Source organism: Brassica napus, chromosome A5, assembly GCF_020379485.1.
Source record: "Brassica napus cultivar Da-Ae chromosome A5, Da-Ae, whole genome shotgun sequence".
NCBI lineage: Eukaryota > Viridiplantae > Streptophyta > Magnoliopsida > Brassicales > Brassicaceae > Brassica > Brassica napus.
Window position 1 is genome coordinate 8,744,128 of NC_063438.1, and position 27,957 is coordinate 8,772,084.

General features: G+C 33.8%; 3 protein-coding genes and 1 pseudogene across 3 annotated transcripts; 2 read left to right on the plus strand and 2 right to left on the minus strand.

The window, feature by feature from the left end:
* Nucleotides 1–2,530: 2,530 nt before the first annotated feature.
* LOC106361253 lies at nucleotides 2,531–4,242 on the minus strand (annotated as a pseudogene).
* A 7,719-nt stretch (nucleotides 4,243–11,961) lies between these two features.
* On the plus strand, nucleotides 11,962–12,413 carry LOC125609468 (arabinogalactan protein 21-like). The gene has a single exon (XM_048780931.1). It carries the CDS (start codon nucleotides 12,054–12,056, stop codon nucleotides 12,231–12,233), a length of 180 nt encoding a protein of 59 aa, XP_048636888.1. The 5' UTR covers nucleotides 11,962–12,053; the 3' UTR covers nucleotides 12,234–12,413.
* Nucleotides 12,166–27,835, minus strand: LOC125609467 (mediator of RNA polymerase II transcription subunit 13-like). Its single transcript, XM_048780930.1, has 24 exons — nucleotides 27,631–27,835; nucleotides 27,413–27,489; nucleotides 27,180–27,319; nucleotides 27,027–27,113; nucleotides 26,846–26,933; nucleotides 26,679–26,756; nucleotides 26,400–26,477; nucleotides 26,225–26,304; nucleotides 25,734–25,812; nucleotides 25,323–25,649; nucleotides 25,046–25,105; nucleotides 24,567–24,801; nucleotides 24,444–24,492; nucleotides 24,220–24,368; nucleotides 22,664–24,004; nucleotides 22,346–22,523; nucleotides 22,103–22,217; nucleotides 21,856–21,943; nucleotides 21,674–21,752; nucleotides 21,232–21,530; nucleotides 20,048–21,125; nucleotides 19,525–19,890; nucleotides 18,028–19,430; nucleotides 12,166–12,987 (listed from the first exon to the last, which is right to left on the minus strand). The coding sequence occupies exons 1-23, from the start codon at nucleotides 27,652–27,654 to the stop codon at nucleotides 18,850–18,852; spliced, it is 5,676 nt and encodes a 1,891-aa protein (XP_048636887.1). The 5' UTR covers nucleotides 27,655–27,835; the 3' UTR covers nucleotides 12,166–12,987; nucleotides 18,028–18,849.
* LOC106414613 lies at nucleotides 13,036–15,214 on the plus strand. Its single transcript, XM_013855239.3, has 4 exons — nucleotides 13,036–13,679; nucleotides 14,271–14,449; nucleotides 14,511–14,631; nucleotides 14,734–15,214. The coding sequence occupies exons 1-4, from the start codon at nucleotides 13,659–13,661 to the stop codon at nucleotides 14,938–14,940; spliced, it is 528 nt and encodes a 175-aa protein (XP_013710693.1). The 5' UTR covers nucleotides 13,036–13,658; the 3' UTR covers nucleotides 14,941–15,214.
* Nucleotides 27,836–27,957: the final 122 nt, after the last annotated feature.

Genomic DNA, 27,957 nt, shown 5'->3' on the forward strand with positions numbered 1-27,957 from the left:
TTCAGTCTTCACAAAAGAATCCATTGTCCTTGAAGCTGAGTAGTTCCCTTATAGGCAGATGGCTCTCTCCTTCTAGCTTTTCACCAACTGGCACAGCCATGAAAATTGTTCAAGTGCTTGTGTTGTTTAAGGAACCAGACGGCTCACGCCAGCGATCAGCGCAATCGTAGAAAAGGTTTTTTTTTTTTTTTACTAACCTGGAGTATCCCAGGTTCATGGAAAGGTTCAGACTAGGTATAACCCACAGATAGACCCTCTCTCCGTACATTCAAATGGATCGTAAAGCATGAGCCCATATCCGTATTAAGTGACCAGGATAATTGTGACTTATGATATCTTGTATATTTCCATTGTTTTATCCATCCATCCATGTGCATTTTGATCATATAGATTAGGATTTAGTCATGTTTAGGTTGCATTTTGCATACATGAGTCCTTATCAGGTATTGGAGTATCACATGGAGTTCTTGGAGACGTTTGGGTGCATTTGGAGCTCAAAAGAAGTGTTTAAAGTGATCATCGGACGAGCAACACACCGGAGCGACACGATGAAGTCGCTGTGCCTTACCTCTCGGAGCGACCACGTTGGAGCGACGTCCTGAAGTCGCTCGCTCTTTTGACGAAACGGAGCTCAAAACTGGAGCCGGAGCGACCTGCCGCAGCGACACCCTCAAGTCGCTCCCGAAGCCCGGAGCGACGTGCTGGAGCGACCAGCCGAGGTCGCTGCGCGTCGCCTATCTGCTCGAATTCATGTTTTCTCAAGGGCCTTTTGGTCATTTCATTATGCACGTTTTTATTCTGAAAACCTATGTTTTAATACTCTGTAAGCCACCAGGAGGAGATTATCTTTTGTTCTTAAGAAAAACCACTAAAAACCTTTGGAAAGTCATCTCTTTGAATCAATTGATCAGTTTGTTATTGAAATTATGTGTTCTTATATCTATTTTCTATATTTCTCTACATGATTAATCTGAAATTCAATATGGGTTTAAGAGGAATCATGGAGATTAGTGAGTAATCACCTTTTGAATTCATGGATTAGGGAGATTAAAGGTGATTAGGTTAGAGCTAGGATGTTTTAGTGTAGATCATTCATATTTCCTTGCTAGTAGAGTAATCATAATGCATCTTCTGAGTTGGTCTCTCAGTTGTTGATCCTTAGGCATTTCTCACCCGAAAGGTGTTCGAGGAAATGCTCGAGACAACTCTTCTAAGCTTTTAGCATACTTTGCCAAAGACATTTGTTGTTAGAGGTGTTAAGATAGCCATTAGACTTGTTAGTAATGTTTGCTTCTATATTATTCAACCAAAGACATTTGATGTTTGAATTGTGTTAGTAAATGAACATTCATCTAGACATAGAGTTTGTTTAAGATTGTGTCTAAACTTAAGGTTGATAGTTTGATTGATCGTTTGCCATCCTTAGTTCGAAACTTGATCACCAACATTCCATCTAATCGTGGGACACACATCAAGTGTACAGTTATAGGTATTTATCAAATGTAGAACAACTAAGTGTTTTCTGCACCATGTGAAGTAATATTTTTTTAAATAATTTAACTTCATTTAAAAATATTGTTTTACTATTATTGTAGATTTTATTATTTTTTTACCAATATTTTAATATATGTTAATCATTAAATGTATTATATAGTTTCCTAATTTCTTCTGTCATCGTATTATATTTTTAACATAAATAGTTTATATTTATGAAAATAAAATTTATAAACTTATCAATTTTAATATAGTTTTATCATATTTATTTTAATATAATTATTGTATTTTAACATGATTATTATAAATATAATTTTAAATTTTGATTTCATTAAAGATAAAAAGGCAATTTTGTTTATTTTAAATTATTTTTTAAGAATAAATTCTCTTAAAAAATTATCTATTTCTTTTGGAAAAAACTTATCAAAACAACTTGTATAAAATTTATAAAAAATTGATATAAATGTTTTTATAATTATCAAAAAATAAAACTAAACAGTATTTCTAAAATTTGTAAATATATAAAAATAATATTATGATTAAAATTTTATAATTTTTTAAAAATTGCAAAAAAAATTGAAATCTTTTTTAGTAATAAAATTGTGTAATTATAAAAAATAAAATAAATAATATTTTTGAAATTTACAAAATATTATTATATTTCTAATATTATATTATTTAATGTCATATTTGAATTGATTTATTTTAATAATGATGTGTAATTTATTACCATATTATAAAAAATTACAAAAATTCTAATAAATCATTAAATGTAATTGTCTATATCACATTTTAACCGTAAGTTATGTCTTTAATTCTACCATGTCATATAGGAAATTGAGGAAACAAAAAAGGAAACATAGGAGACTCGTTAGGTAAAGGGTTGGTAATTGGTAATGGTAGCTGCAGTTTTGGTTGGTGTATTATAATATTCAGACACTAATCTGTTTTGCATATTTCATTTCCACTCTAATATATGTATGTAATCTCTTTCTTGATCTGTGTTTGGAGTTCTCATCCATTCCTACAACAGAGATTCAAGAACCACTTCTCACCCACTTCTCACCCTATAGCTCTGTATACATGAAATAACTGCAGAATCAACTGATGGTTAAACATTAAAAAAAAGGCTGAGAAATAGAGATTTTGATAAGGAAAGACTAATAGATTAGCTTCAAAAGCAAAACATCAGCAGAAATACAAAGTGCCTCATTGTTTGTTTGAAAGAAACAAAACAGATTCTTGTGCGTTGTCTCCTCCCTTCTAGCCCTCACCAAAATCTGGAATGTTTTTCTCAAGTCACTGTTTGTTCTTCACTCTGAATCACTTTCCATGCTCCCCATTGCCTTCAGTCCTCTTGGCCGCTTCATTTTAAAACATGAGTAATTATCACATCATCTTTGCATCCACAAAGAAAGACAAGAAAGTGAAAAACAGTTAGGTAGGTACCTTTTTTGAAGTCTTCTTCTCTCTTACTTCATACCTCTCTTTGCACAGATCTGATAACCAAGTACCTGGACTCACCAGCTGCGTTAAAACATTACATACTCATTAGCTTTGCATCACTACTAGACGGGAAAGATAAAGTTTATGATGAAGGAGACTTACAAGCAATGTCTTCTGAACCAATTTGGCTCGTTTCTTGGGTCTTTGAGGAAGCTTACACCCTTTCATAGCCAAGAAATCTTCTTCCTTCTCTTTATTTGACAAATTTATAAACAGCTTTGGCCACACATGCTTCTTCGTTCCTTCACAGCTTCCTTTATAATTTTCCCACTCTCATCTGTACCCATAGAACCCCTCGTTGTGTAGTATCTATCTTCCTTCTCAGGGGATGCCACAAACGATCTCCTCACATTACCTGGAGACTCTACCATCCTACACAACAATGCTTTTACATCAGAAAACTATATATATAAAAGAAGAGCTGTGAATCGGTGTTTTACTTGTTTGGACGGTTAAGATGGCGAGAAGGAGAGCCTCTCTCAGAAGACACAGCTCGCGAAATGAGTTTGCGCTTAGTCAAAGAATAAGATGACTTGCGGCTTTGATCTTTCTTGACTTTCATGCATCTAACTCTTTTTCTCTCCCCCCATTGCAACACGAAATCAGCATCTGAGGTTCCATTTCCTCTTTGTCCCTTCACTTCTTCCATTACAACCTTACACAACCCAACAAAGAGATATCAAACGTTCTTCCCAAGAAATAGACTAAGAAAGTTTCAGCCATTTTATAGATTAAATGCACACAAAAGATCCCCATCTATTAAACTGAAATAACAGAAGACCAATTTGAACTAATTAGTAGAAACAAAGACCCCCACTAACCTCAAGATCTGCGGCTTTGGCTACCACAATACCACAATCACCCCACTACAAAAGAAGCAATATCCAAAACAGTTTAAGAAAAGATTAACAGCAGAGGAATCGATTCTTCAAAAGTTCTAGAACCCCAAATCCACCATTCTATTCTCTAAGGCAAGACAAATACAGAGACACAAAGAAGATCAAGACGGTAAGAGAACACTTACAAGACTGACTCTATATGTATCTATATATTCTGGGAAGATGATAGATAGAAAGATAGATTCAAACTCAAGGAAATGTATAGATTTTTCAATGTTTTTTAAAATAAAAATGGTGGATGAGACCAGAAGATCGAACACTGTCTTTTATTTGTTCTCTCTCTGTAGTCTTGTTCTATCTATCTTCAGCTTTAAACACACACACAAGAAAAGAAAGCTTACTGTTTACCCTCTTCTAGTTCGACGCTCACCTTCTTTAGCCATTTTTTCCTTATTTTTTTACTAATACTTTTTTGCTATTTTCTCTTTTAGTTGTTTATTAATAACAGCCGTTTGATATAAAATGGACCGCTGGATATGTACTTAGAAAAGTTAAAAAGCCTTAACTTGTTTGTGTTATTTACGATACATTTCGTTATGGATAATAACAAATTATATTTTGCCACGTGTACTATGTGACGAGCACGTTATAATCTCTGACGATAAAATCTTAAATAAGATTTTGCGTTAAGACGGTAAACAATTGTCACGCGCTACTGACAGTCATATATTGCGGTGGTCTTCACGCCTAAACGATACGCGTGTGGTTAGATAGGCCTTCCCCAGATCTCTCTGGCCTCTGTAGTATCGATTGAATTAATAAACTTTTCATATTCACAATTTTATGTTACTTTACTTTTACTTCCTTCAACAATTACATATTCATATTAGTTTTCTTATATTTTTAAATTTCTATAATTTAAAAGCATCAACATTGGTAGAATTTTTCAAGATGAGAAATATTAAAATATTAATATTCTAAAATGATATAATTATGTAAATTAAATTAATTTATGAAAAGTAATGCTACAAATATGAAGAGAACAAATGTTATGGAAGTTTCTTAGCCATATGTTGTGAGCCCTTTTTTGTTTTGAACAACAGATAACTACGGTGTTTGTTTTCTGTATTATATATATAGATTTTTTTCTGATGATTAGTGATATATATTTTAACGTTAATCATATACTTAAATATTTATATAACTATTTCAAATATATTAATTTTATAATTTACATGTTATAATTAATCGATTGTTTAAACCATCCGATGTATTTTTCACTTTTTATTATATATTTATTTTAGTATATTTGAATTTAGTTATTAAACAAATTAACATATTCATGAGAAAACATATTTAAAATTATTTGTATTTAATTTATGTTAAATTCTGACCCGCTCTTCAATGCTGGATTTCTTTTTACCAATATATTTTATGCTTCTTAATTTTAGATAATATATTATTGTATACACAAAAGTTTAAGATATGTTAATTTTTTAGACATGTATTATATAGTTTGCTAGTTTTAATTCGTTATGTCATCGTATTATATTTTTAAGATAAATAGTTTATATTTATGAAAATAAAATTTATAAACTTATCAATTTAATATACTTTTATCATATTTAGTTTAATATAATAATTATATTTTAACATGATTATTATGATTATAAAGTAGATAAAAGTATTTGAATTTTTTATCTTATAAACGATAACTTAGTATATATTAATGCATAATAATATTTCATTGCTATAAAAATTAGTGAAAATATTTACATAAACTTTTTGAAAATTAAGATATTATTAAAATATTTTTCAACAGGATAGAATATTTATTTTTCATTTTATAAACGAAACTGAATATATTATTTATAAGAATATTTCAAAATTAAATTCGAAATTATTTTAAATATTTAAATATAATTGTGAAAATTAAGATCTTGTGAAAATTAAGATCTTGTTAAAATCTTTTTTAATATTTTTAAATAAATATATTTATATTTAAAATAAAAAGATATCAAAAGATATTATGATTCAAGTAGTTCAAAGATTCTATATATTATTAGCTTAGTAAAATATATTTAATAAAATTTCTAAATAATGGCCAAATTAAAAAAAAAATCACACATGAAAAAAATTATAATTTATATTTTAATAGGTAAGATGCACTAATCAAAAGCAGTTTAATACATAGACAAAGTAAGATGCATATCATTTTTGCCAAAGAATCAGCTAACAAGTTTTGGTCTCTGGTGATGAAAGAAAGTAGACAAACTTGAAACACGAAGATAGAGCTCCATAACAAATAAGCTTGAATAATATATTTAGCTTGGCTCTATATATATTTATCTTTCTTTTTTCAACACTCAATGACATTGTGGCTAGTATTTATTTACATTGAGTCAATGTTCTATCATCTAAGGAGAAAAACTATTTATTTACATGAATTAGTCCCTTTTTAGATTTCATTATATTGTGGCTAGCCTGCTATCAGACCCAATAAATTTAAAATTATAGTTATAGTATAAAATTGTATATCAGACCGTCATATATTACAAATGTCCACGTTTAATTTTTCAATACTCATGAAAAAGTCAGCAGTCAGCAGCATTATCCAATCAACAGAAAACTACTACAGAAGTCTCGGGTGAATATTGAATCTTGAAAGTGTTTAATATAGTATTCTTTTTAAACAAACTCGACGAAAATATATATACAAAGGATGAGAAAGCTAATATGAACATGTAAGAGATGAAGTAAAAAAAACATTAAAAACATATAAAATTGTGAACATAGGAAAACTGAAATAGTTTATTAATGCAATGGATATAAAGGCCAGAGAGATAGATCTGGGGAGGCCTATCTTAGCCCAAGTTTGATGCCATACTGGCTGGGGTTCAATATCCAAGTACTTCCTATGATTATTCATAATTGTATGTTTGGTATTTCAAGGATTTTCCAGCTAGTTTTTATTTATTATCTTCTTCTTTGGTCAGTTTGATTTTGTTAAATATAAATACATTTGCTATTGATATACAGAATTGCAATGATCAAAGGAGAAAAATCAAATTAAACGGTCATCAACAAAATAATTAGTTCCTTTTCTGCAACGTGGGATAGTTGGTCATTTTCAAAGTTTGGTGTGAACTTTGATACAAAACTTCACTGATTTTAAGGAAACACTAAAACGGCTAATTGACTCTTTAATGAAATGAAACCAACACTATAGTATAAAGTGATTCTTAAAGAAGTACTATTATTTGTAGAATTAGGGGCTGAATATTATTTTATTGTTCTAAAATATGATTTTCTAATGATGTGATGATGTGGTTAGTATTTATTTGATGTTTTATTAGGTTATATAGTAGTAGGTAATAAGTTAATATATTATGTGTTTGTCTTTTTAATAATGTGTTATTGTATGTATAATACTATTTGTTAGTGGTGAAGTGAGTTTCTGATGTAAAACATATTAAATTTTAATAATTTTGTCTTTAGGCATTTGTTGATTCTAAGATTAACGGCGTAAAAATTGTATTTTAATTTTTCACATTTCTCTTTTTAGATGTTTTTTGCACTCTCCTCCATCTTTTGATCTTGAACGATCACCATCTATGTATTTTGTTTTTCTCTCCGGTGTGCAGTGCTTCTCACCATCACTGGGAAAAGACTCACCTCCGTACTCTTGTTTTTCCTCACCTTCTTTTTATGTGAGATTATCTGGTATTTGTTATAGATCAGACATATTAGTTCCATGTTGTGCGGTTGTTTCTTACGACGTTGTATGTTATTTCAGTCAATATTGGTCCTCTTTTTCCTTAGGTTTTGGCTAAGGTTAGAAACTACATTTCGTTGGGTTGGGTCAGAGTTTAATTGTCATTGATGTTGTTTTACTCGTCGCTGGTTTGCCGTCAATAGTCTCTGCTCGTCTTGGTTTTCAAGATCTGATTTTGGGTGATATAACTTCTTTGTTTTTTTTTTCATAGCTCGAGGATGACTCCACGGTTTATTGATTTCATTTTATCTCTTTTTATCTCTTTGTTCACTCATCTCGTTGCAGCTTTCATCGCTGATCACGTCTCTGGTGGCTCTCTCTTTCGCCATATTTGCTATTCCAAGTTTGGATACTATTTTTCTCTGTATATGCTTTGTGCACTTGGAAGGTTGTTTATGGTCTCAAGCTTAAGCTTTGGCTTCTCGGTGGTTAGCTTCAATTCTTCCTCACTCAGGTTATTTATCTTCTTCTCATGCATCCTTTAGTGTGGGTGTGCAGAGTTAGTATTTTGAAGCTTTGGTTTCTTTTATTCGGAGTTTTGTGGTTCTTCGCTGGCATGAGTGCCTTGTATGTGCTTGTTTAGTTTGTGAAGTATTTTTTATCTCTTAGCTGGTGGTTGTGCTTCCGGTGCTTTAGACATGCATCTTTTTGTTTCGTGGTGACTTTATTCTTTCGATGACTATTTTTTTTATCCGCTTTTTTAGTTTTTTGCGCTGGTGTTTGATCGCGATCCTTTGTGTTTCGGGGATTGCTTTGTCTCATATTTTATCTTTTTATCTTTTTCTGACATCTGTTTGTTTTAGCCAAGACATTCTATGGTAAGATGAGATAGGTTAGTCTTCTTTGTTGATCTTTTTTCAGCTCCAAACCTTTATTGAGCTAATGTTACTATGGTATTTTGCTTTTTTTTTTCTAACTGTGGAAGTTTTATGTTTAGATTATGTATTGCACTCTAATTTCTTCTTAATAGTTTGGTCTTTTTATTTTTTAATAGTTAAATAAATGTATAATTTGTAAATTAAATAATAGAAAATAATAAAAAAAAACAAAAAAAACAAAAATTTATGTTATTTTTAGTTGTGAATAAACTAAATATGTAAAATATATTTCTATTATTTTATTTATTTCTTTATTCATCTTGTAATTTAGTGAACAATAAAACAGATTATCAAACTTCATACGATAATAGTTAGTGCGAAAATGATTAGATAGTTTACGATTGGAAAGTACTTGGTCAAATTGCTATAATCCGAAAGAAGGACTAAATGTAAAAAATATATACATGGATGACACGTGTCGCAAAAGCACCATGCCACTTGTTAAAAAAGGGGAAAAATCAACTTTATATATATATATAGATATAAATAGTTTTTTTTTTGCTGTAAAAATAAAGTTTTTTTGAATTTTTCTAGAAAATAAAAAGTTTCGATGAAGATAGTTTGCGGCAAATATGTTAGTATGATTTGTTTTGAAAATGCGTTTGTTGACAAAAACAAAGTTCAAATGGTTTAGTAGTCTTTTTGTGATAAAAAATGTTAAGTAGACTTGTTTGAATATTTTAGTTTTTTTAAGCAAAAGTAATTAAAAACATATACACAAAAAAAAGTAATCTATACTATTATTTATGAAGTGATTTAGCTTATTTGTCATAATTTCCATAATTTTAGATAATTTTACTTATTTGTCATATTTTAATTAGATTTAAGCTGAGTCATTAATTAATTAATAGTTATTAGTTGAGTTCATAATTTATTAATTTAAATAATATAACTATGAAATATGTAATTAGATATATAATTATTTTGATTTTAATTATTTGTCATGTTTTTCATGATTTTAGTCAATGTTGCTTATTTGTCATGTTTTTATTAGGTTTTAGCTTAGTCATTAATTTATTAATAATTTTTAGCTAAATCACTAATTTATTAATTTAAAAAATATCCATAATGAATTTATATATAATTAAAAACGAATTTTGATATAATAATATTTTGAATCTATATGTTATATTAAAATTCTTATTTTCTTATTTGTCATATTTTATTAGGTTTTAAGCTTTTATATAGAGGTCATTGATTTATTATTTGTTTTTAGCTGAATATTTATTAATTTTCACAAAACCCGTAATGAATTTTATATATAATAAACACATAAATTTTATTTTATGAATATTAAGTTTATACGTTATATTAAATAATTAATTATAAACTAATATAATAAAATTGTGAAAATATATTTAAAAATTAAGGGAATTCTTATATATATTGTGTTGCTATCTGAAAACAATATTTTTATTATAAAGTTAAGAAATTAAGATATAAAACAATTTATGATTAAATATTAGTCAAACAAAAATATTTATATAAAGATATTTTCTAAACTATTTCTAATATATGAGTGTTTTAAAACTTTTAACACAATAATAAGTACATAGTTTGATGAACGTTTTTTTGACATATATAAATAATTTGATGTTTGATTTAACTATTTAAAATCATAAATAATATCTTAACTTGTGACTGAGTTCAAAACAAATTTTCTTGCTTTTACTTTAAACATGTTTAAGTTTAATCCGTGAAACACTATAGATTCAATTAGTGACCACTATAAGAATGAAAAAAATAAACTAAATAAAAAATAAAATTTCATTTGAGGAATTGAAAAATAAGAAAATATGAATTTTTGTTCAGTTTGTTCTTTATCAAAATTGCATAGGGAAATTTTTTTCTTATAAATTTATTCCTCACGGAGAATTTAAAAAAAAAGTGGAATCTACCTTTCAATAATTTGACTAAAATTTTAACATAACTGGTATAAATTTTGAAGAACAAATAGTTCACCATAATTGTTTTTTTCAACATGTTCACGAATTAGAGTTTTACTAGTATTGATCCCGTGCTATGCACGGGCGTTTGTTTTTATAACTCTATACATTTTTTTATAATTTACAATAGAAAGTTTATTTGGAGGGTTATGTAATTTACAGTGGAAATAAATGATATTGATAGAGTTATATTTATTGGTAAACTTAAAAAGAAAATTTTAATTATGTTGTTTATATTACAATAGTCCAATATGCATGGATTATATGAGATTATAAACACACAAAATCAATAATAAGAAAAATCAATCTGACTATAAGAAAAACCAACCTGATCAGATGAGGTCTTGATCTAGAAAGTAGACATATTTTTTTCTGGTTTTTTCTACCAGCGGAGTTTCTTACCCCACATTCTTTTTCTTGTGGTGATTCTTAAACTTCTTAGGGGCTTTGGACGTGTGTGACTCTGTTATTCTTTTTTCCTTTACTATTGCTAGTTTGCTACTACAACAAATGGAACAAATAAACATATTTCAGCAAATCGAAATTGATTTTGTCCATTTAAAAAATGTAACTACATATCTTGTTTGCCTTTACCTTTACCTTTTTCACTATATAGTATGTAGCTTTTATCAATATCTATAAAAAAAAAAGAAAGAGAGTTATAAATAGACCAAAAGAGTAAAAAATCATGAAAAATAAATTAATTTGAGAATGAAGAATTTGAGTGTTTTTAGTTTCACGAACCTGCATTGATTCTTCATCCTCCAATTTTGAGTACGCTCCAACCTATCATCCATAGCATATTCTTTTGCTCATTTAGTTGAAATAAAAGATATTTTGAAGACTATTTTTGTGTCACTGTTTGGTGAGAAACTATTTTGATCTTCATCTAAAAATTATAGATTTGACACTATGAATACTATCATTAGAAGTTCTAGATAGATAAGGTTAGAAGTTGAAATCTCAGAGAGAATCAATGGAGCTATTGCCAAAAAAAGAAAGGTAACTTGCAATCTCTAAATGAAGTAGAGTTGAATTTAAATATATAGTAACGTGAGTGGGTTTAAAGAGAGATCATGGGTGTAGTGGGATTTAATTTTGTAAAGAAAAATCAGTTGATAAACGACATTTCTTTTGCATTAGATTTTTTTTTTTTTGCAATTTTTTTTTTAAATTGTAAAATAATTTCCATGTGTCAGATTTTTATTGGCTAAGTGACTTATGCTTTAGTATATAAGGAATTATGCCGATTTTTGGATAAATATGACATAAAATAATAAGTATTCGTAAGATGATTATGCCTGCATGTGCAGGCAAAACGCCTAGTTAAAAACATATAAAAAGTTGATGTGTAATCAAAACATAAATAATGTAAAAGTATTTTTAAAATATAATTGTGAGGTTGGAAAGAAAAAAAGGACAGTGGTTGAGACCACTTGAGACTAAAAAGAAGAATGTGGTTTGAGCTAAGAGACAGCCAATTTGCCAGCTGTGAAAGTCTCCTTCAATTGTTGTATAAATAGACACAATACCATCCCCACAGCTATTATCATCGCAACACAGCGCACACACAAAATATTAAAATCTTTCTTTCATCATCAAAGAGAAGCAAGTAATGGAGGCAATGAAGATGATGGTTGTTTTCATGGTCGTTGCGGTGGCTTTCTCAGCCATAGGACAAGCGACGGCCGCCACCGTGGAAGCTCCGGCTCCAAGCCCAACTTCTGATGCTGCCATGTTCGTACCGGCATTGTTTGCATCTGTTGTCGCTTTGGCATCTGGTCTTCTCTTTTGAGTCAAAACAAACATTTCATTTTTTTCTCTATTAGTTTTATTGTTTTGTTCATGAGTTTGTGTGTGATTTGATTCTATTTTGTATAGAGTATTGTGTTATTCTTAATGTAACCATCTGCTTCTATATGTGCTTGTATGTATATCATCATTCATCAGACTGTTTATGAATTCGATTACCTTACAATCTGTGCACAAATCCATGATGGGCATCACATAACTTTTTAGTGGAAGTTACAAAGTATCAGATCTCATTGATTTGGGTTCACACAAAGATCAATAAGAGAGAGAGAGAGAGGTACTTTGGAATTGTCTCAGTTGGTGGAATCAATGATGTAATGAGCTGTATTTGGGAGGATGTGTGGGGGCACTATGATGCCGACATCAACCATCATCATTATCATGGTGCCTTAAGACAACATGAGTTTCCATGTGACTCGCCACAGGAAGAAAGCTAAAGAACAACGCTTAATGACCCCACAGCAAATGATATCTGATGAATGAACCAGGCAACCTCATTTGCAGTATTCCATATGTATAGCCAGGAGACAGAAATCAGATTAAGAAGTCTTAGATAATCAAGAGTTAAAAACCTAATTTGAATCTCAAATATGACTGCAAACACCTATCAAGTTTATCATAAATACAATAGGATTTGACTGTTGGAAACTCCAAAATCAAAGGATATGTAAAATTTGAAGCCATTTCCCTGGAAAACATTTTCTTCCATTTCTTTTTTCATCTAATAGGAACTTACCCTGTATCCCACTATATAAAAGAAACTAAATTTGAGCTTCCTAAAGCTATCCACATAGGCAAAATAATCTGGACCAATCAAAGTGCCAGGTCATAACAAAGTGAGCTTGAAATTAAAAAAAAATTCAACAATTTACAGCCCATTATACCCAACTCCTAGCCCACTCTCGCACCTCTCTTGATTTTTACGTATTCCAGAGCTCTCTCTCTCTCTCTCTCTCTCTCTCTCTCTCTCTCTCTCTCTCTCTTTGAAATCGTTCTCCCGATCCCCTTCTGTGAAATCTCTAACCCTAATCGCCATCTCTCTCTTTGTCGATTCTCTTTCTCCCCCCCCCCAAATCAATAACCCTAATCGCCGTCTCGATCTCTTTGTCGATTCTCTTTCTCCCCCCCCACCCAACTCATCCTGCATAACGTCCCCAATGATAATGATCCTGTTATTAAGTCCCCAATGATGGTATCTTATCCTTATCTCTCTTACCCCAGATCAAAAATCCAAACCTTTATCATGGCAAAGAAGACTGCAATCCTTACCGGCGAAGCTTCTTCTCCTCTCCTCTTCTGATATGTTTCACCAGGACCAGGAGATTCCACCTTGCAGTTTAGGCTTATTCATTTCTGGGAAGCTCGGAAGAATGTGAAAGGAGGACCAGGCATCATTCTTGGGATCAAGATGCTTATGATCGATGCAGAGGTTTGTGTTCCTGTCTCATTGTGCATGTGTTGTTAACTTTTGAAATACAGTAACCGTTAATTATATTATGGTATCAGGAAAAAAACACACTTGATTTGTTGGGTTCAGATTAGATTAGCGTATCTTCAAAAAAACTAGATTGATTCATTTGAAATTGCCGTTTTAAACTGTTATATCATTGTCATTTTGTTGTTTTGCTAATCACGTTATCTATCTTGAAACAAAAAAAAATTAAACTAAATTGATTCGTTTGATATTATATTAGCGTATCTATTTAAACTGTTATATCATTGTCGTTTTGTTGTTTTGCTAATCACCTTATCTATCTTGAAAAAAGAACTTGATTGATTGGTTTGAAATTTTTTTAATATCATTGCCGGTTTGTTGTGTTTTGCTCATCACCGCATATCTGTTAAGCTTTTGTATTCTTCACTTGAGAGTGCTTTGATAGATTTTATATTGTTTACTTGAGAGTGCTGTGATAGAGTTTTATCAGAGGTCGAAATTGTTTTGTTTGCCTTGAACGTTATAATTTTAAACACTCTACTTTTAGATATTCAACTGAATCGATATTGTCTCCATGTTCTGTAGGGTACTGTGGCTCAGGGGTTCATCGGTCAGAACCGTCGCACCCAATATGAAAAAGAGCTCCGGCTTGGCACTGAGTGGTATTACATTGCTTGCAAGGATTGCCAGACAAAGCTAAACCGTGGGCCGACAACAATGCTTTGTCCAAAATGCGGGAATGAAAATGCTACTGCAGTAGCCAAGTAAGATTCTCCATTCAAACATATTTTCAATCTATATACTAATTACTTGCCTTTGAATCAGTTACCGCGTTGAAATGTATGTCTATGATAATGAGGAGCAGTGCACTTTCATCATCCTCGGAGATGCTGGTAAAGAGCTCACCGGCAGAAAAGCAACAGAGTTGATCGACGCTTATGTTGAGGTGAGTGTTATTCTGTTCAAAATGATAATCATGATAAGACTTGACATGTATTTTATTGAATTTTGAAAGCTACCAATTTGATAAATGATCCTGTTATAATAGGATAATGGTGGAGATGGGGCTGAGCTTGAGATTCCACTGCCACAATGTTTAATCGACACAATTGGACAGACAAAGAAATTCAGGATCAAGGTGGCTCACTACAACTTTACATCTACCCGCCTTTCCTTGACAGCAACCAAAATTGTCTCATCAGCAGTTTTGCCACCAAAGAATCCTCCCTCCACTCAAGACGCCACCACACAGTGAAGTGAAAATCCCAGATTTACCTGAGAGTAATGGTGGTGTTTCTTCAGCCAGTGACGAGCAGAAGAAAGCAAAGCGTGCCAAGCTTAGTGGCTAGATCACATGCAGTATAGTCACTCCATCACTGGCTGGTTCAGACTGCCCAGTCATAATGGTTCTCTAATAACAGTCTTCTTCTCTCTATTTAATCAGTTTGGTTTTTTTCTTCTTACAAAGACAGATTATGATCGGACAAATCTTATGGTTTTGTTTTTTTATTAAAGTTGTTTGGTTTTCATTTTTATCTTGGTTATGAATCTATGATAATTTTGCTTTCCTCTTTATTCCTTCCTTTAATGGTTCGACACTCATTAAACGTGTTACATGCATGCATACAAGTTTAATTAGTCCAACATGAAAAAAAAATTGCATAAGGACTACGTACTTAAGAATTCACATTGTTATAAAACCAATGAATGCATGAATTTGTTATGTCCAGCTGTTAATGGCAAAAGATATTCATGCCAAAAATTGAATAAAATATATTCCACCATAAATACAAATAACAAGAGATATGGAAACAAAACAATACGTTTTTCAAAAGATATTTTTTCTTTGACTCCAAGCTGAACACGGCATATTCATTACAGCACTGCAGTCTACCGATTCTCATTCAACCTTCCGAGAGAGGTCTTCAACGCCTGAAGAGGAAACCGGCAGTACACTGCTTATTTAATTTGATTTGGTTGTAATATGTTTCTAAACAATATAAAAAGTAATTTTATTTTGAAAATATAATAAGTTTAGACCTACTTGATATTTTAAAACCAAAAAATTAAATTAATATCTTCTAACGAAAATTCACATATATTAGAACAAAGAAAGTTTAAATGACTTAAAATCCTAATAAAACCAAATTTAAACTCTCCCTTATTATCAGTTTTGAATCAAAAACATTAATATTACTGAAATATTAATATATTACTTTAACCCAAAACTCTAATAAAACAATTATAAAAGTTGTAAATTCACTACATTGTTTCATCATAGCAGGTGTTTCTTTTATGTTTATAGTATTTTGTTTATATCAAATGATGTATTTCGCAGTATTTAAACATAAATTTATATTGAAAATTCGCAGTATTTAAACATAAATTTATATTGAAAATTAATCTCTGCATTTATAATAAAAATTAACATTTGAAGTTCAAAATTTCCTAATTAAAATAATATAAAGGTGGGTCAAACTTTTCCCAATTTCAAAATCTTAGCATCTCTTAAAAATAAAGAAAATAAATTTATAAATACATAAAATATATAAACATATATGGAACTATAATTTCTATAAAAAAGAAATTTAAAAAAGGAAAATAATCTTGCCATGTTGTTGTTTATTTCTAGAGTTTGTCCTGTTACCGTACAAATATTTGCTTTCACCTTTCAAGTTGGCTAGCCCCACAACTCATATATATATATATATGTAAATTAAAACCTAATGCATAATTTTTAATATAACATCTTAAAACATAAAAATTAAATTTATTACTTTGATTAATTATATTTTGTGATTTTAATTCTCTATTATATCACAATATATCATATAAAAATCCAATATTTATAACTAATTGGACTTATATTATGAAAGCATTATACTAATAATATAGAAATAAACTATTTTAAATATAATTTATGTGTTATATAAATTGATTATGATGTGTCATTTTTTATTTTATTATTTATTACTAACAAATATTAAAAATATTTAATTTGTTGATACGAAATATATTAAGAAATCTATTTTAGTTGGGATTTGTTTAAGGAAAAATCAATGATTTAAATTAGAAAGGGGCATTAAATGCTTAAATCTATTATTTAAATTAAGAAAAGACAAGCAGCCTTAAATATAGGTTCAATACATATCTCAATGGCATTCTAATGTAAATAAATGGTAAATTTAAGGGGTATTTCTATTTCGTACTTCTTTTTTTAATAATATAGATTATGAAATATTTGACCATTTAATCATAAATTTTGTTTAATATATATTTCGTTTTAATATATGTGTATTATTTACATCATATTAGATTTCATTTTCCGTAGTTGTAGCCAGTTAGCCGGTTCAAACTCTATGATTGACAAAGAGATATAATTTTCCAATGAAGTTTATTGATCCAATTGAGGCTCTTAGCATTTGATATATAGTTCAAAATATTATGTACACAACATTCATTTATCAAGTTCTCTGTGAATTACAATTATTTAATATATTTGTCTCTTCTGTTTAATTATATTACACCTGTTTTCACCCATGAAGAGCTCTATGTTGGTCATTCCTGAGTTACTACCAAGGTAGGCATCAAAATTATACAAGGAAATGATCAAAAGATCGGAAAAGTTAAAAACATAGTCTACAAAGAAATATACAACGGTCTACCTCACTTACCAGGTAATCCATTATTATTTGCAACACAATATACAACATTATCCAAAAATACTAAACTCCTTTCTCTCCCTCCCCCAGTATCACAATCAGATGCTCACCCAGATCAGACTCCCCGGAATCACGAACAACTTTCTATATCATAAAACGCAAGCAACAAATAAGTCTGCCGACCAAAAAACTCCAAACTCAATAATGAAGCTGTACTAACAAAATTATTTAACAATTGGTCCGCCCCCAATAGAAAGTGCCAGCTCTATAAGATCATTCACAGTACACTTCGCAGACATCGTCTACGTCTTATCTTATTTTTATTATTTTCCGTTATCTACCAAATACTATTCCCTTTGGACAATTACTAATTTCTACTACTAAACTATTTTGTTTTGAACTGTGTGAACTGACTAACGTTTTTTTTAATCTTAAAATTCTCCACACAAAAAAAAATACTCAACACACAAAGACAAATAAAAATTTATGACAATTTAAAATAAATCAATATGCGGCTACCAATCAAAAATAAAATTTATAATTTGAACATGTTTTCCGCGCGTAGCGCGGACACCGACTCTAGTATATACAATAATAGAATAAACTACCGGCTAAGATTGAGTTTCAGACAAGAATCTGTTGAAGCCATGTGATGCATAGAAGAAAGAATGGGACCATACCATAGCATTTAAGTTCTCATGACCTTTGCCTGGAAAACGTTTTTGTAACTGGCCGCCACCTTTATTGTCCAATTACTAAGCTAAAGAAAGATTATACTCCTTTTATGAAGCAAAATCTAAAAAAATTAAATAGTTTACCAACACAAGAAACAGGAGCAACTAAATATTGTAAAGAGTTTCTCTTATTAATATAGCTTACCAAGTACCAACATAAGATACCCGAGGAAGCTGGCAATCTGTTGGCTGACAAAAAGAGAGCCGCAAGTAGGTCCCGAGGAAGACGTAGAGAGACATTTGAGTATTGAAAACCTTATCTACTGTCAGAATCTTCAGCTGCACAACTCACCCAAATAGCCAAGACTCATTATGTGATCAATCAAAGAGTAAACCACTATGTTTAAGCTCAAAAGTAGACAGAGTTTACACAAGAGAATAAGTTTTGCCCTGAGAAACCAATATTAATAGAATGTGCCAAATTTACAGAGGAATGAATGATCACTAAAGTTAAAATCACAACAAATACAAAGGGGTAATAAGAAAACTAGCTTATTCACCGAACATGAATCCGAACCAGTAGAGCACGCCGCAAATGCTAATTTCTTTTTAACAGTTTTCGTAAGTCCCAAATAAGAAAACCTGGACTACATCTAGTAGATCTGCACCAATTCTTCCTACTTTATAACGTATAGCTACTGAACTAGCCCGTGAAACCTAAGCGCCTTAAGTATGACAGACTACTCCGGATGGTCAGGATAAAGTTCACAAAGGTTGGTAAAGGTTGGTCTCATCTTGTATTCTCCTGGACTGTTTCAAAGTCCTGGTTTATCTGGTAGTCTGGAGTTCTTTATCCGCAAAATGAAGAAGACGTCTCAGTCTGAGAACCATATCACAGTGAAAAGGCAATGCCGTCCGCCTATCCAGATATGCTGGACTTACAGTCATCCATGATAGAGCGTGGAGTTCTGCCGCAATTGACTCAAGGATAAGATGGCTTTCAACCTCAAAATCTCTAGTTTCTTGGGTCCCTCCACCGCCTTGCTTCATGATTCCTTGAAGAATTTTGTCATGAGCGTTGTCATAACCACCATAGTAGTCAATGAGACTAACAGAGAGAACTGATGGCCATTCTTCTTTCATATTTATTCTCGAGTCTTTTCTCATGGAAGGCACAGCTTTTGAAACAACAAACCCGGTAGACAAGGGTATTGCACAGCCTTTGCTGTGAAGAAGGTGAGCAAGCGGAGGTGATTCGGCAGTTAAACATGTAGGAAGCTGAAGAGGACTTGGGTGAAGAAAGCGCATGTTGGGTGATGGTATCATCATGTACGAGTAAGCCGTTGACCCAAGAGATTTGACAGGAGTGAAACCTTCAATGTAATTTGATGAACTCATACCAGTACCTCCTGCATAGTTGCGCAAGTCAGTATCTAGCTCCCTTTCTTATGGAAATTTAAAATTGCTTAGACATACATATGAGAAAAACAATCAGAAACTGACCTGGAGATACCAACTCAGCCGGAAGAACAAGATGCAGAGATTGATCAAGTGAAATAGAAGTAAAACTAATGCTGTGAACCCACTGAAACAAACCCCTTGGAGTACCAGAAATGGTTTGTCCACCCATTATCTGCTTTCTTCCAGCAGATTGCCCCATACTGCCTTTCACGAAGTTGGATGGTTTTGAGTGAGAGCTGTAGAGTGTGCTACTTGACGAGGCTCTCTCTTGAATCAAACTCATATCCGGCGGTTGCAAGGAAGATACGCTGCTATTGGTGGCTATGCCAGAAGGCGCAGAACGTCGAAGTTGAATAGGCCACTTTTTAATGTCAGGACCTCCAGCTGAGTATATTGCCTTTTGCCACTCTGTTATATCAGTTGCAAGTAGACAAAAAAATAACCAGAGTTATGAAACACGCAATACTAGAGAATAATTATATTTTCCGAGCGCAGTTGGAATACGAAAGGGATGAAAATTTTAGATTAAGAACGGATGTAAAGGTAAAAGAAGCTTATTTTTTACCTAGGTATTCAAGCTCAAAGAAATTGCCAATGCTTGTAATGACAAAATCTCTGGGTTTTGAAGATCCATTGTCAGGGGAGGAACATGCCTGTAGGATTTGACATCCTTGCTGCAGAACTTGAACAAAAAGACACTGCAGCCCTTTCGTATCCTGTCTACTGCTAATTCCACCAAAGGGAAATATATGTGTGTCAAGCAGTTCACCCCTGGCATCTGTCCAGATGCTTACAAGCCATCGCCAGTCCTCTGTCCAACCGTAGCAGCAATGTAAACTTGGAATATTCTTTCCTTCAACCTGGGATGCATCCCCCTGTGAGCTTGATCCTGATGGTATGCCTTCCATTGCATTGACGCCAAGTCCAGAACCTCTGCCACCATCCTCAGGTACTGGCTTTGAAGACTCTGAACCTAAGCCGCCAAAAGTAGGTGAAACTCCACGCTCCACTGAACCAGGCTCGGAAAGAATGAAAAGCGGTTCAAATAAATAAAAACTTTCATCATTAAGGTAAAAATCTTCATTTCTGTTTGGGTCGCAGCTTAATCCTCCAGATCTTGTCATTTGCCAGCTATCCCAACTCGTTCTCATGCTACTATCCCTTTCACCATCTCTTGGATGTGTAGAACCTGTCATTCGAGAACCAACACAGTCTTTCCAGCTTCCTGAAATAGAGCTCATTGGTGTCAAGGCTGAAGACGATCTGCTTGATAAAGAGGACGACTGAAATGCATCATTAGGCATTCCTCGTGAGATTTTACGAGCCTTATTGTATACAGAAAAGGCAGTATCCTTGAGAATGACAAGCTCATTAAAGCTCGGACTTGTTATCCGGAAAATAGAATCAACAGACACCACCTGTAGAACTAGTTTGGGGACACTAAACCCCGAAAGCACTGGAATATGAGATATTGATGCTTCGTCTACAGCAGCAGAACTAGCAAACGCCCTTGCAACCTGACTGTTAAGTAACGATCTCCTGTCTTTATCTGGCTGTATTCCTGATCCAAGTGCAATAGACGATTGGACGATCGTCCTTAAAACTGCCGAAGGGTCGGGAAATGGACACACTATGTACACTACCTGAAAGAAGAGTAGAAGCCAACACGTATCAACAGCTACACTTGGTAGAAGTGGGTAAATAGTTAATTATCCCAGTTAACATTTGTAGTCTTTAGCTAACACTTACGATGCAAGGACTCGTAGCTGATCCTTCTTTCTGGTTTGTGTAAAGGCAAGACTCAAGCTTTAGACCTTTCAGCGCTTTTGATAAAGACTTCAGATAGCTAGTCACATTCCACCCATTCGACAAAGACAGAAAATAATCGCTGAGAGATCCCAGAAGCGATGTGTTATTGCTTTCAATCTTCATCGACTGAGGGCAATCAAGCAGAACAAATCCAGATGAGGATAATCTTCCAGCGTCAGTTTCCATTTGATTTCCCAGAATATGTGGCAAATGGGTTCCCAGTCTGCACGTCTCATAAACTATGCAACAAAAGGTTCATCAGAACATAATGATGAGAAAATGTCCCAACTTTTTGTTCCTCTAGAAACGTTGTTTAGCAGAAACCAGTTCCTGTCAAATTTGAGAATAAACTCTTTCACAATAGAGATATTCGTTGACTCACCAGTTCCAAGTTGTTGGAAGAAATCAGTGGCAGCACTGGTTAAAGGATCTATATCCGGGCATACAACAGTATAGCTCATCTGAGAAAAGTAACAAAGAACAACTTAATGGAGAAGATTATCAATTGGCCTAAATTGATGAAAACAAAAGCATCTCTCTCAGATGAATTCCTTGAAAACGCACATTTTTGGGCAGAGCATATGGCTCGAAAGGGGCCTTTTCCCAATGTGGCAAGGCGTTAGTTGATATCTTAAGCCAGTCATCTTGGTACCTGTCACAGGGGATAGACGCTAGAGAGCTTAAACTAGCCAGCATTACAATATGTGACAATCCTAACAACATGAAATTATGAATACTAATAAGGGGATCTTGATCAACGTCAAATTCTATTTAAAAAAAAAACTCTGACTGCTAATAAGAACATAAATACCCGACAAGTATAGAAGGTGACGGAAGAACAAAAAGTGTCGGTCGGAGTAATTCTGAACTGTATATGTCTTGGCTCTGAGCAGTCTCCTCTCGTTTCCCACTATCTATTGACATCGCTTGTTTTCCAATACATTTATTATCAATAAAATCATCAGAGATATTGACTCTATCAGATATTAATGAACAACCAAAGTAGGAACAGTAAAGTTCCAACGAGATAAAATAATCAAAACTCATGTGCTACCTTCACGGAGGGATGACTCAGCAGTAGATCCCTCAGAAATAGATCCCCCATCCATTGCGTGATTCCGGCCCTTGCACCAATCTGTGACAGATAATGGACCATCTGACTGACCAAATGCAGATTTCAGAGCTGTTTTGATGTCAGATTGCAGCAGAGTAATGACAGACGAAGGAAAAACCTGCAAAAGAAAGAAATCTTCACAATCAGGTTTAAACGAATAAGCTCAAATCTTTATTCGATAAATTTGTGAAGAAAATGTAAAGACATTGAGTATCCTCAATTCATTTCTGTGCATCTTACACCAATTTGAAAGCTTACCTCAGCAGAGAGTGGGTCAACTAGCTTGACACCAGCAATGTCCAGAGAATGGCAGGAAGCCAAAGTTCCCCCACAACCTGCATGGCCAGCAGAGGGCCCACACGAAAGTTCCCGTCTCCATAACTCTTCCAGCGCAAGCCAGCCATAAGGACCATCTCCACAATCTGAATCCAGAGCTAAATCAACAAAAGAAGTAGCTTGCTGTACAAGTAGCGCTATTCCATCTAGGAGTTCCTGCAATGGCTGTCTTTGGCCATAAGAAAGCAAGCTGTCTTCGCTAAATGAACTATGGGGCAAGGATGAGCCTGCTTCAATATTTGGCGAACTAGCAGGTTTTGCTGTTTTTGGGACTGAAACAGTCCGCCACACGCCAACTGGTGCACTCATGTGGCTGTCTATCATTCCTCCGTCGAAACCTCCAGCTATTCTAGTAGGTATTTCTTTCTTATATATCTCGTTCCTTGCAGATATGTTGTCTGTCAGACTACTGGGCTCATTTGACAGCTGGTTCAGAAATAGCTTTCCACTAAGCCTTGTCAGACTAAATGGTGAACTGTGCTTCGAAGAAATGATTATGTGCCGCATCCTAGACATGAAAGCTTGGAACATAACGCTTCCCACGTCTGTTGCCAACAAGGTCTTTGAAGATAATAAAGTACTAACAACAGCAGATATACCGTCAGACTTTTTCCCCTGTATGGTCTTAACAGCACTGAAGTTTGAATATTTTAACTGAGAAACACCCTCCTTTGTACTACTGTTGTCACTAATTACAGTAGGTAGCATCTTATGTTGGTCCTTTCTTCCCTCCACTTGAGTGTAATAATCTCTCGACTGAAACAAAGTTCTGCCATCGTTGTTACCAATGCAGGCTTTTGATCCAAGTAAATTCTTGTCGGCTGCTCCATCAGAATCAGTGGCCGGTGGTGTGGGTCCATAAACATAGTTACTCGTTCTTGAATGTGAACTCTCAACTTTATGAGATTTGGGAAGGTATGGGCTTTTGAAAGAGGAAATCTCGCTCATAGGTACTTCAACAGCTCCATACTCAGGAGCAAAGGTCATCATAGCTTCTGCTTTTATCAAATGATCGAACTCACCAGTAGAAGAGCTTGACATCTGATTTAAAGTTGCTGAAGTGACACTGCTGTTGATGACTTCTTGACTTTTGATAAGGCACTCATCTGTGATCGGGGGAACAGGATTAAAGCTCTCAAAAGAGGAAAACCCATCGGGCAAAACAATCTGGTCTGATACATCCATCATATCAACTGGACTGCAACCTATTTCAGCAGAATCTGGAGGAATCATTAGCGTATGCGACTCTGCTGTTCCCGGTGGCTACACGAACATAATAGATAAAGTGATTTGTTAAATAAGGATTGAACACCAAAGACAATAGGACAAAAACACAATAAGAGGCATGGCAGGAAACGGGAAATCGAGACACCACCCTCCTCCCAAACGTTTATTAGACAGTGAAGGTATCTGAATTAAGCGGAACATCATTCACCAGCATAGAGAACACAAGTAATAGTAACAGAAGACGGGATTACCTCCCCAAAAGGCAACGCATCATTCTCAAAGAAGTCACCAAAGTCTCCAAACTCTGAAAGAAGTGCATTGATATCCATTCCAACTCCTCTATCATCATCATCATCATCGTCATCATCCCAATCCCAGCCAATTTGATCATCTGTAATGCCTGGAGCACCACTTATCTTAGTAGAACCAAATCCTGACTTATATGCTTCTTAAATACGTGTATTAGAGACAGTACCTACTTGACCGAAAGACTCTGTCCTCCCTGTTCGCGACCGCTTAGAACCCTGCAAAGAGTGTTATGTTACTTAGGCTATCAGTACTATGAAATCTCCACCCTTGCCACATATAAATGACATACCGATTTTGGGCGATCATCATTACAAGTTAGACCAGATTGCCTACACGTCAACGAATCTGCATCAGCATCAAGGTCACCAGTTCTTGAAGCCATTCTCCAACCACTCCCGCTAGAAGCACTACTTGTAGAACTAATGCTGCTATTACGGCTACTGCCGCTGCTGTTATAACCATTTTTTTCATAAAACCCATCACTCTTATTTCCAGACGATCCAAGGAATTCAAAATCACCAGCCCTGCATAAAATGAAGTATAAATGTTCAGTAATCATGAACAGACTGTTATAATAACAAAGAAAATCGCTCAGCTTTATATTCAAAAATCAACAAATGCCACAGATCTCAATCCCATGGAGCTACCAATCATGAGGGTTTACACAAAGTTTGGTTTCTCAGATAAGTTAGGATGCATTCCAGACCTCTATTTTGTGAGTTCCCTCCGATGTTCAGAATGGATACGAGATAGAAGAAAAAGACTCACCAGTGCATAGATAACGATGAGCCTGTCAGTGATGGTCCTATCCAGTTTTGAAGCCAAAATCTGCACGTATAATTTCACCTTGCATCAGCTCCAAGGTAAAGAAAGAACACAAGTAGTACATCTTACTACGACCCTACAAAGTCGATTTTCTACGTACATACATGCACATCCTGACACTGTAGATAAATTGAACAGAAGCGATATAAATTGTCCATAATTAGCCAATTTGGATCTCACCGTTAACTACTCAACAAACTCTAAATAACTGACAGTTTACCTTTTCAAAGAAAATTTAGCAAATGCCGACTGCAAGATTGGCACAAGCACTGCCTCAGCTGGATATATGAACTTTTTTTCACGCACGGATGAGATATCTTGTTGTCCTTTCCGGTGATCTCTACTCCCAACTGATGGTTCAGGACGCTGATTATGGGGCAAGTTTACCGCAAAGGTCGAATTAGTTTGACTTGTGTTGTCATTAATACTTTGGCAGCAACCAAGTGTAACTTCCACGTAACAATGATTGTCATTTATCAGACGGGACCCACGACCAACATGAGAAGGGAGACCAATATATCCACTCGAAGTCCCTATGTTTCCAGAACTGTATGAGACAAAATCTAATCTTAGTTGATAAAATTGCTTTCATTAGATTAATATCTATAGACAGCATATGTATGAATTGCACCTGAAGTAGACTTGCTTGACAAGGTCATTGGGACAGAATCCAGTGAGGCTGCCCCGCATACCATGAGGAGAAACAATCACTGGTGGGAACAACATAAGCCTGTGAGAAGTGTTTCTATCAACGAAAAAAGCTCCAATCTTTTTTCAGGTCTCATTATCTCAACTAAAAAAAATTGGCTTCAAAGAATTAAAAGTATCACAATAAAAATAAAAATAAGCTCTTGTGACGTGCAAAAAAAAAAAGAGATGCTACATCTCTGCTCGAGGAACTTAGGCAGCACTAGACTACACTAGCTTCTTTCGGAGTCGAATGAATTGAAGATTGAGTTCATAAATGTCTCATGCTCTCAATATATTCACTAGCATATCAGTACAAAGCAGGAATAGACTAACGAACATCCAAACCTAGTTAATTTCATCAACCTTTTTTAGTTTATCGTAGACAAGTAGCAAAATTTAGAATTGCAAGGGATGATGGAAGAAATGACTAACCGGGAAGCCTATAACTGGAGTTTTTCAAAGAACTCCTTAACAGTCTCTCAGCATCGCCACTTGAAAGTGCCCGGACATTCCTTCGCACATTAAAAGCAGTGTTAGTTTCACGATAAGTATAAGAAGCACTAAAACATAATTTCGAGCATATATTATGACAAAAGGCTTTACGGACTTGGCAGATACAATGACATGGACAAAAACTGCCTCCTCGGTAGCAGCAAAGATGAACTCAACAGTAGGCTGTCCCCTCCTGCATAAATATTCGAGGAGCATTAGCCACAAAGCTAATCATCGACTTCTTTTGGTTTCAAAAATTGCACTTAGGAAACGAAGTTCTTGCAGGCTCATATATAAAGAATAAGCAGAAGCTATGGGATGAGATATGGTGGAAAGCAGCATGTATGTCTTCTTAAGGGGAATAGGTAAAGAACCAAACTCAGGGCTTAAATACCTCAAATAATCTTCACTTTGAGGGCTGAATTTTGAAAAAACATCTCCAAATCTCATGTAGGAAAGTCCACTTAATGCTCTGCCACAATATCAAACAACTTAAAATGAGATATTTCATGAATCCATTATAGCCATAGTCCAACCATCTTGGCTGGGGATCATACTAACCTTTCAATGCAATTACGTAAAGACTGTGAAAAGGCAACTGATATCTCTTCAGAGTCCCCAGGCGCTACCCAAATTCCAGAAGCAACAACTTTTAACAAGAGAAACAAAAACTCATAAGAACCAAAATAGAGACAATATGTTGAGGCAAAAAAAGATAAATGAATCATCAGGAAAATAGAACCTCTGAGTTTTGAGACAGCAGCCTGAGCTTTGTCAGTGATTGATGAATGACGCCCAGGAAGAAAAAGCCAAAGCTTGATCTTTTCATCTGAGAAGCAGCGAGGAATGATCATCAGAATGGCTGACAACGAGAGTGTGGTGTTTAGGTATTTACCAGGATTGTATAAGCCTTGAGAAGGATCCCAAGGTCCAACAAAAGAGTTGGTCCATGTGGTAAGAAAGCCTTCCTTCTGAAGCCGAAGATGAGATGAAAGCACAAGATACGTTGCAACATCATTCTGCTCAGCTCTTGAACTGAAATCTCCATAGTTAATAGTTAGTAACTACACACAGTCACATAAAGTACAGAGAAAATTTTTTAAAAAAAAAAAGGCTCAAAGGTTGAACCTTGTTGTATCAGAGGCAGGACTCAGCTCAGCTTCACTAGGAAGAAACTGAAACCAAGAAACATTATGGAGACCTCCCTGTGGAAAATCAATTAGGTGTCAGGAGTTAATCAAAATTAAAAGGAAAAAACAAAAACATTCTCCTCTCTAGTCTCTAGTATCTCCCAATTTAGTGTTCGAACAAGAAAAGTGAAACGAGAAGTAAAGAGTGACACTTACAATTCTGAAAACATTAGTCCACATCTCCTTTTGTTTTCTCAACTTCTCCAAAACACCACTTCAATCGCTCAGGATCGCGAGGGAAACACGATTCTCATCATGTATCCCAGGAAGAGTGATGCTGTTTTATGAATCGGAAGATTCTTCTTGTCTGTGTCTGTTCCTCCCTGATCGGTAAAATCTCGGATACGTGTCAAATAAAACTCTCGTACCAGATCCAAACGCGCCTTTAGGTTCTTTCTTTTTTTCTTTCTTTTGGTTTCAAACCTTCACCTTTGCCTAAACTATTTTAAAACCCTGATATAATTTATCGATGATTATTAAACC

What these genes read in the sequence shown, in the direction of transcription:
- LOC125609468 (XM_048780931.1), top strand. Translation starts at nt 12,054, where the DNA reads ATGGAGGCAATGAAGATGATGGTTGTTTTCATGGTCGTTGCGGTGGCT.
- LOC106414613 (XM_013855239.3), top strand. Translation starts at nt 13,659, where the DNA reads ATGCTTATGATCGATGCAGAG. An exon ending in AATGCTACTGCAGTAGCCAA is followed by an intron (nt 14,450 to 14,510) that starts GTAAGATTCTCC and finishes CCTTTGAATCAG; the next exon opens with TTACCGCGTTGAAATGTATG. An exon ending in TGATCGACGCTTATGTTGAG is followed by an intron (nt 14,632 to 14,733) that starts GTGAGTGTTATT and finishes CTGTTATAATAG; the next exon opens with GATAATGGTGGAGATGGGGC.
- LOC125609467 (XM_048780930.1), bottom strand. Translation starts at nt 27,654, where the DNA reads ATGTGGACTAATGTTTTCAGAATT. An exon ending in TCATCGTTATCTATGCACTG is followed by an intron (nt 24,802 to 25,045) that starts GTGAGTCTTTTT and finishes CATTTTATGCAG; the next exon opens with GGCTGGTGATTTTGAATTCC. An exon ending in ATGATGATCGCCCAAAATCG is followed by an intron (nt 24,493 to 24,566) that starts GTATGTCATTTA and finishes CACTCTTTGCAG; the next exon opens with GGTTCTAAGCGGTCGCGAAC.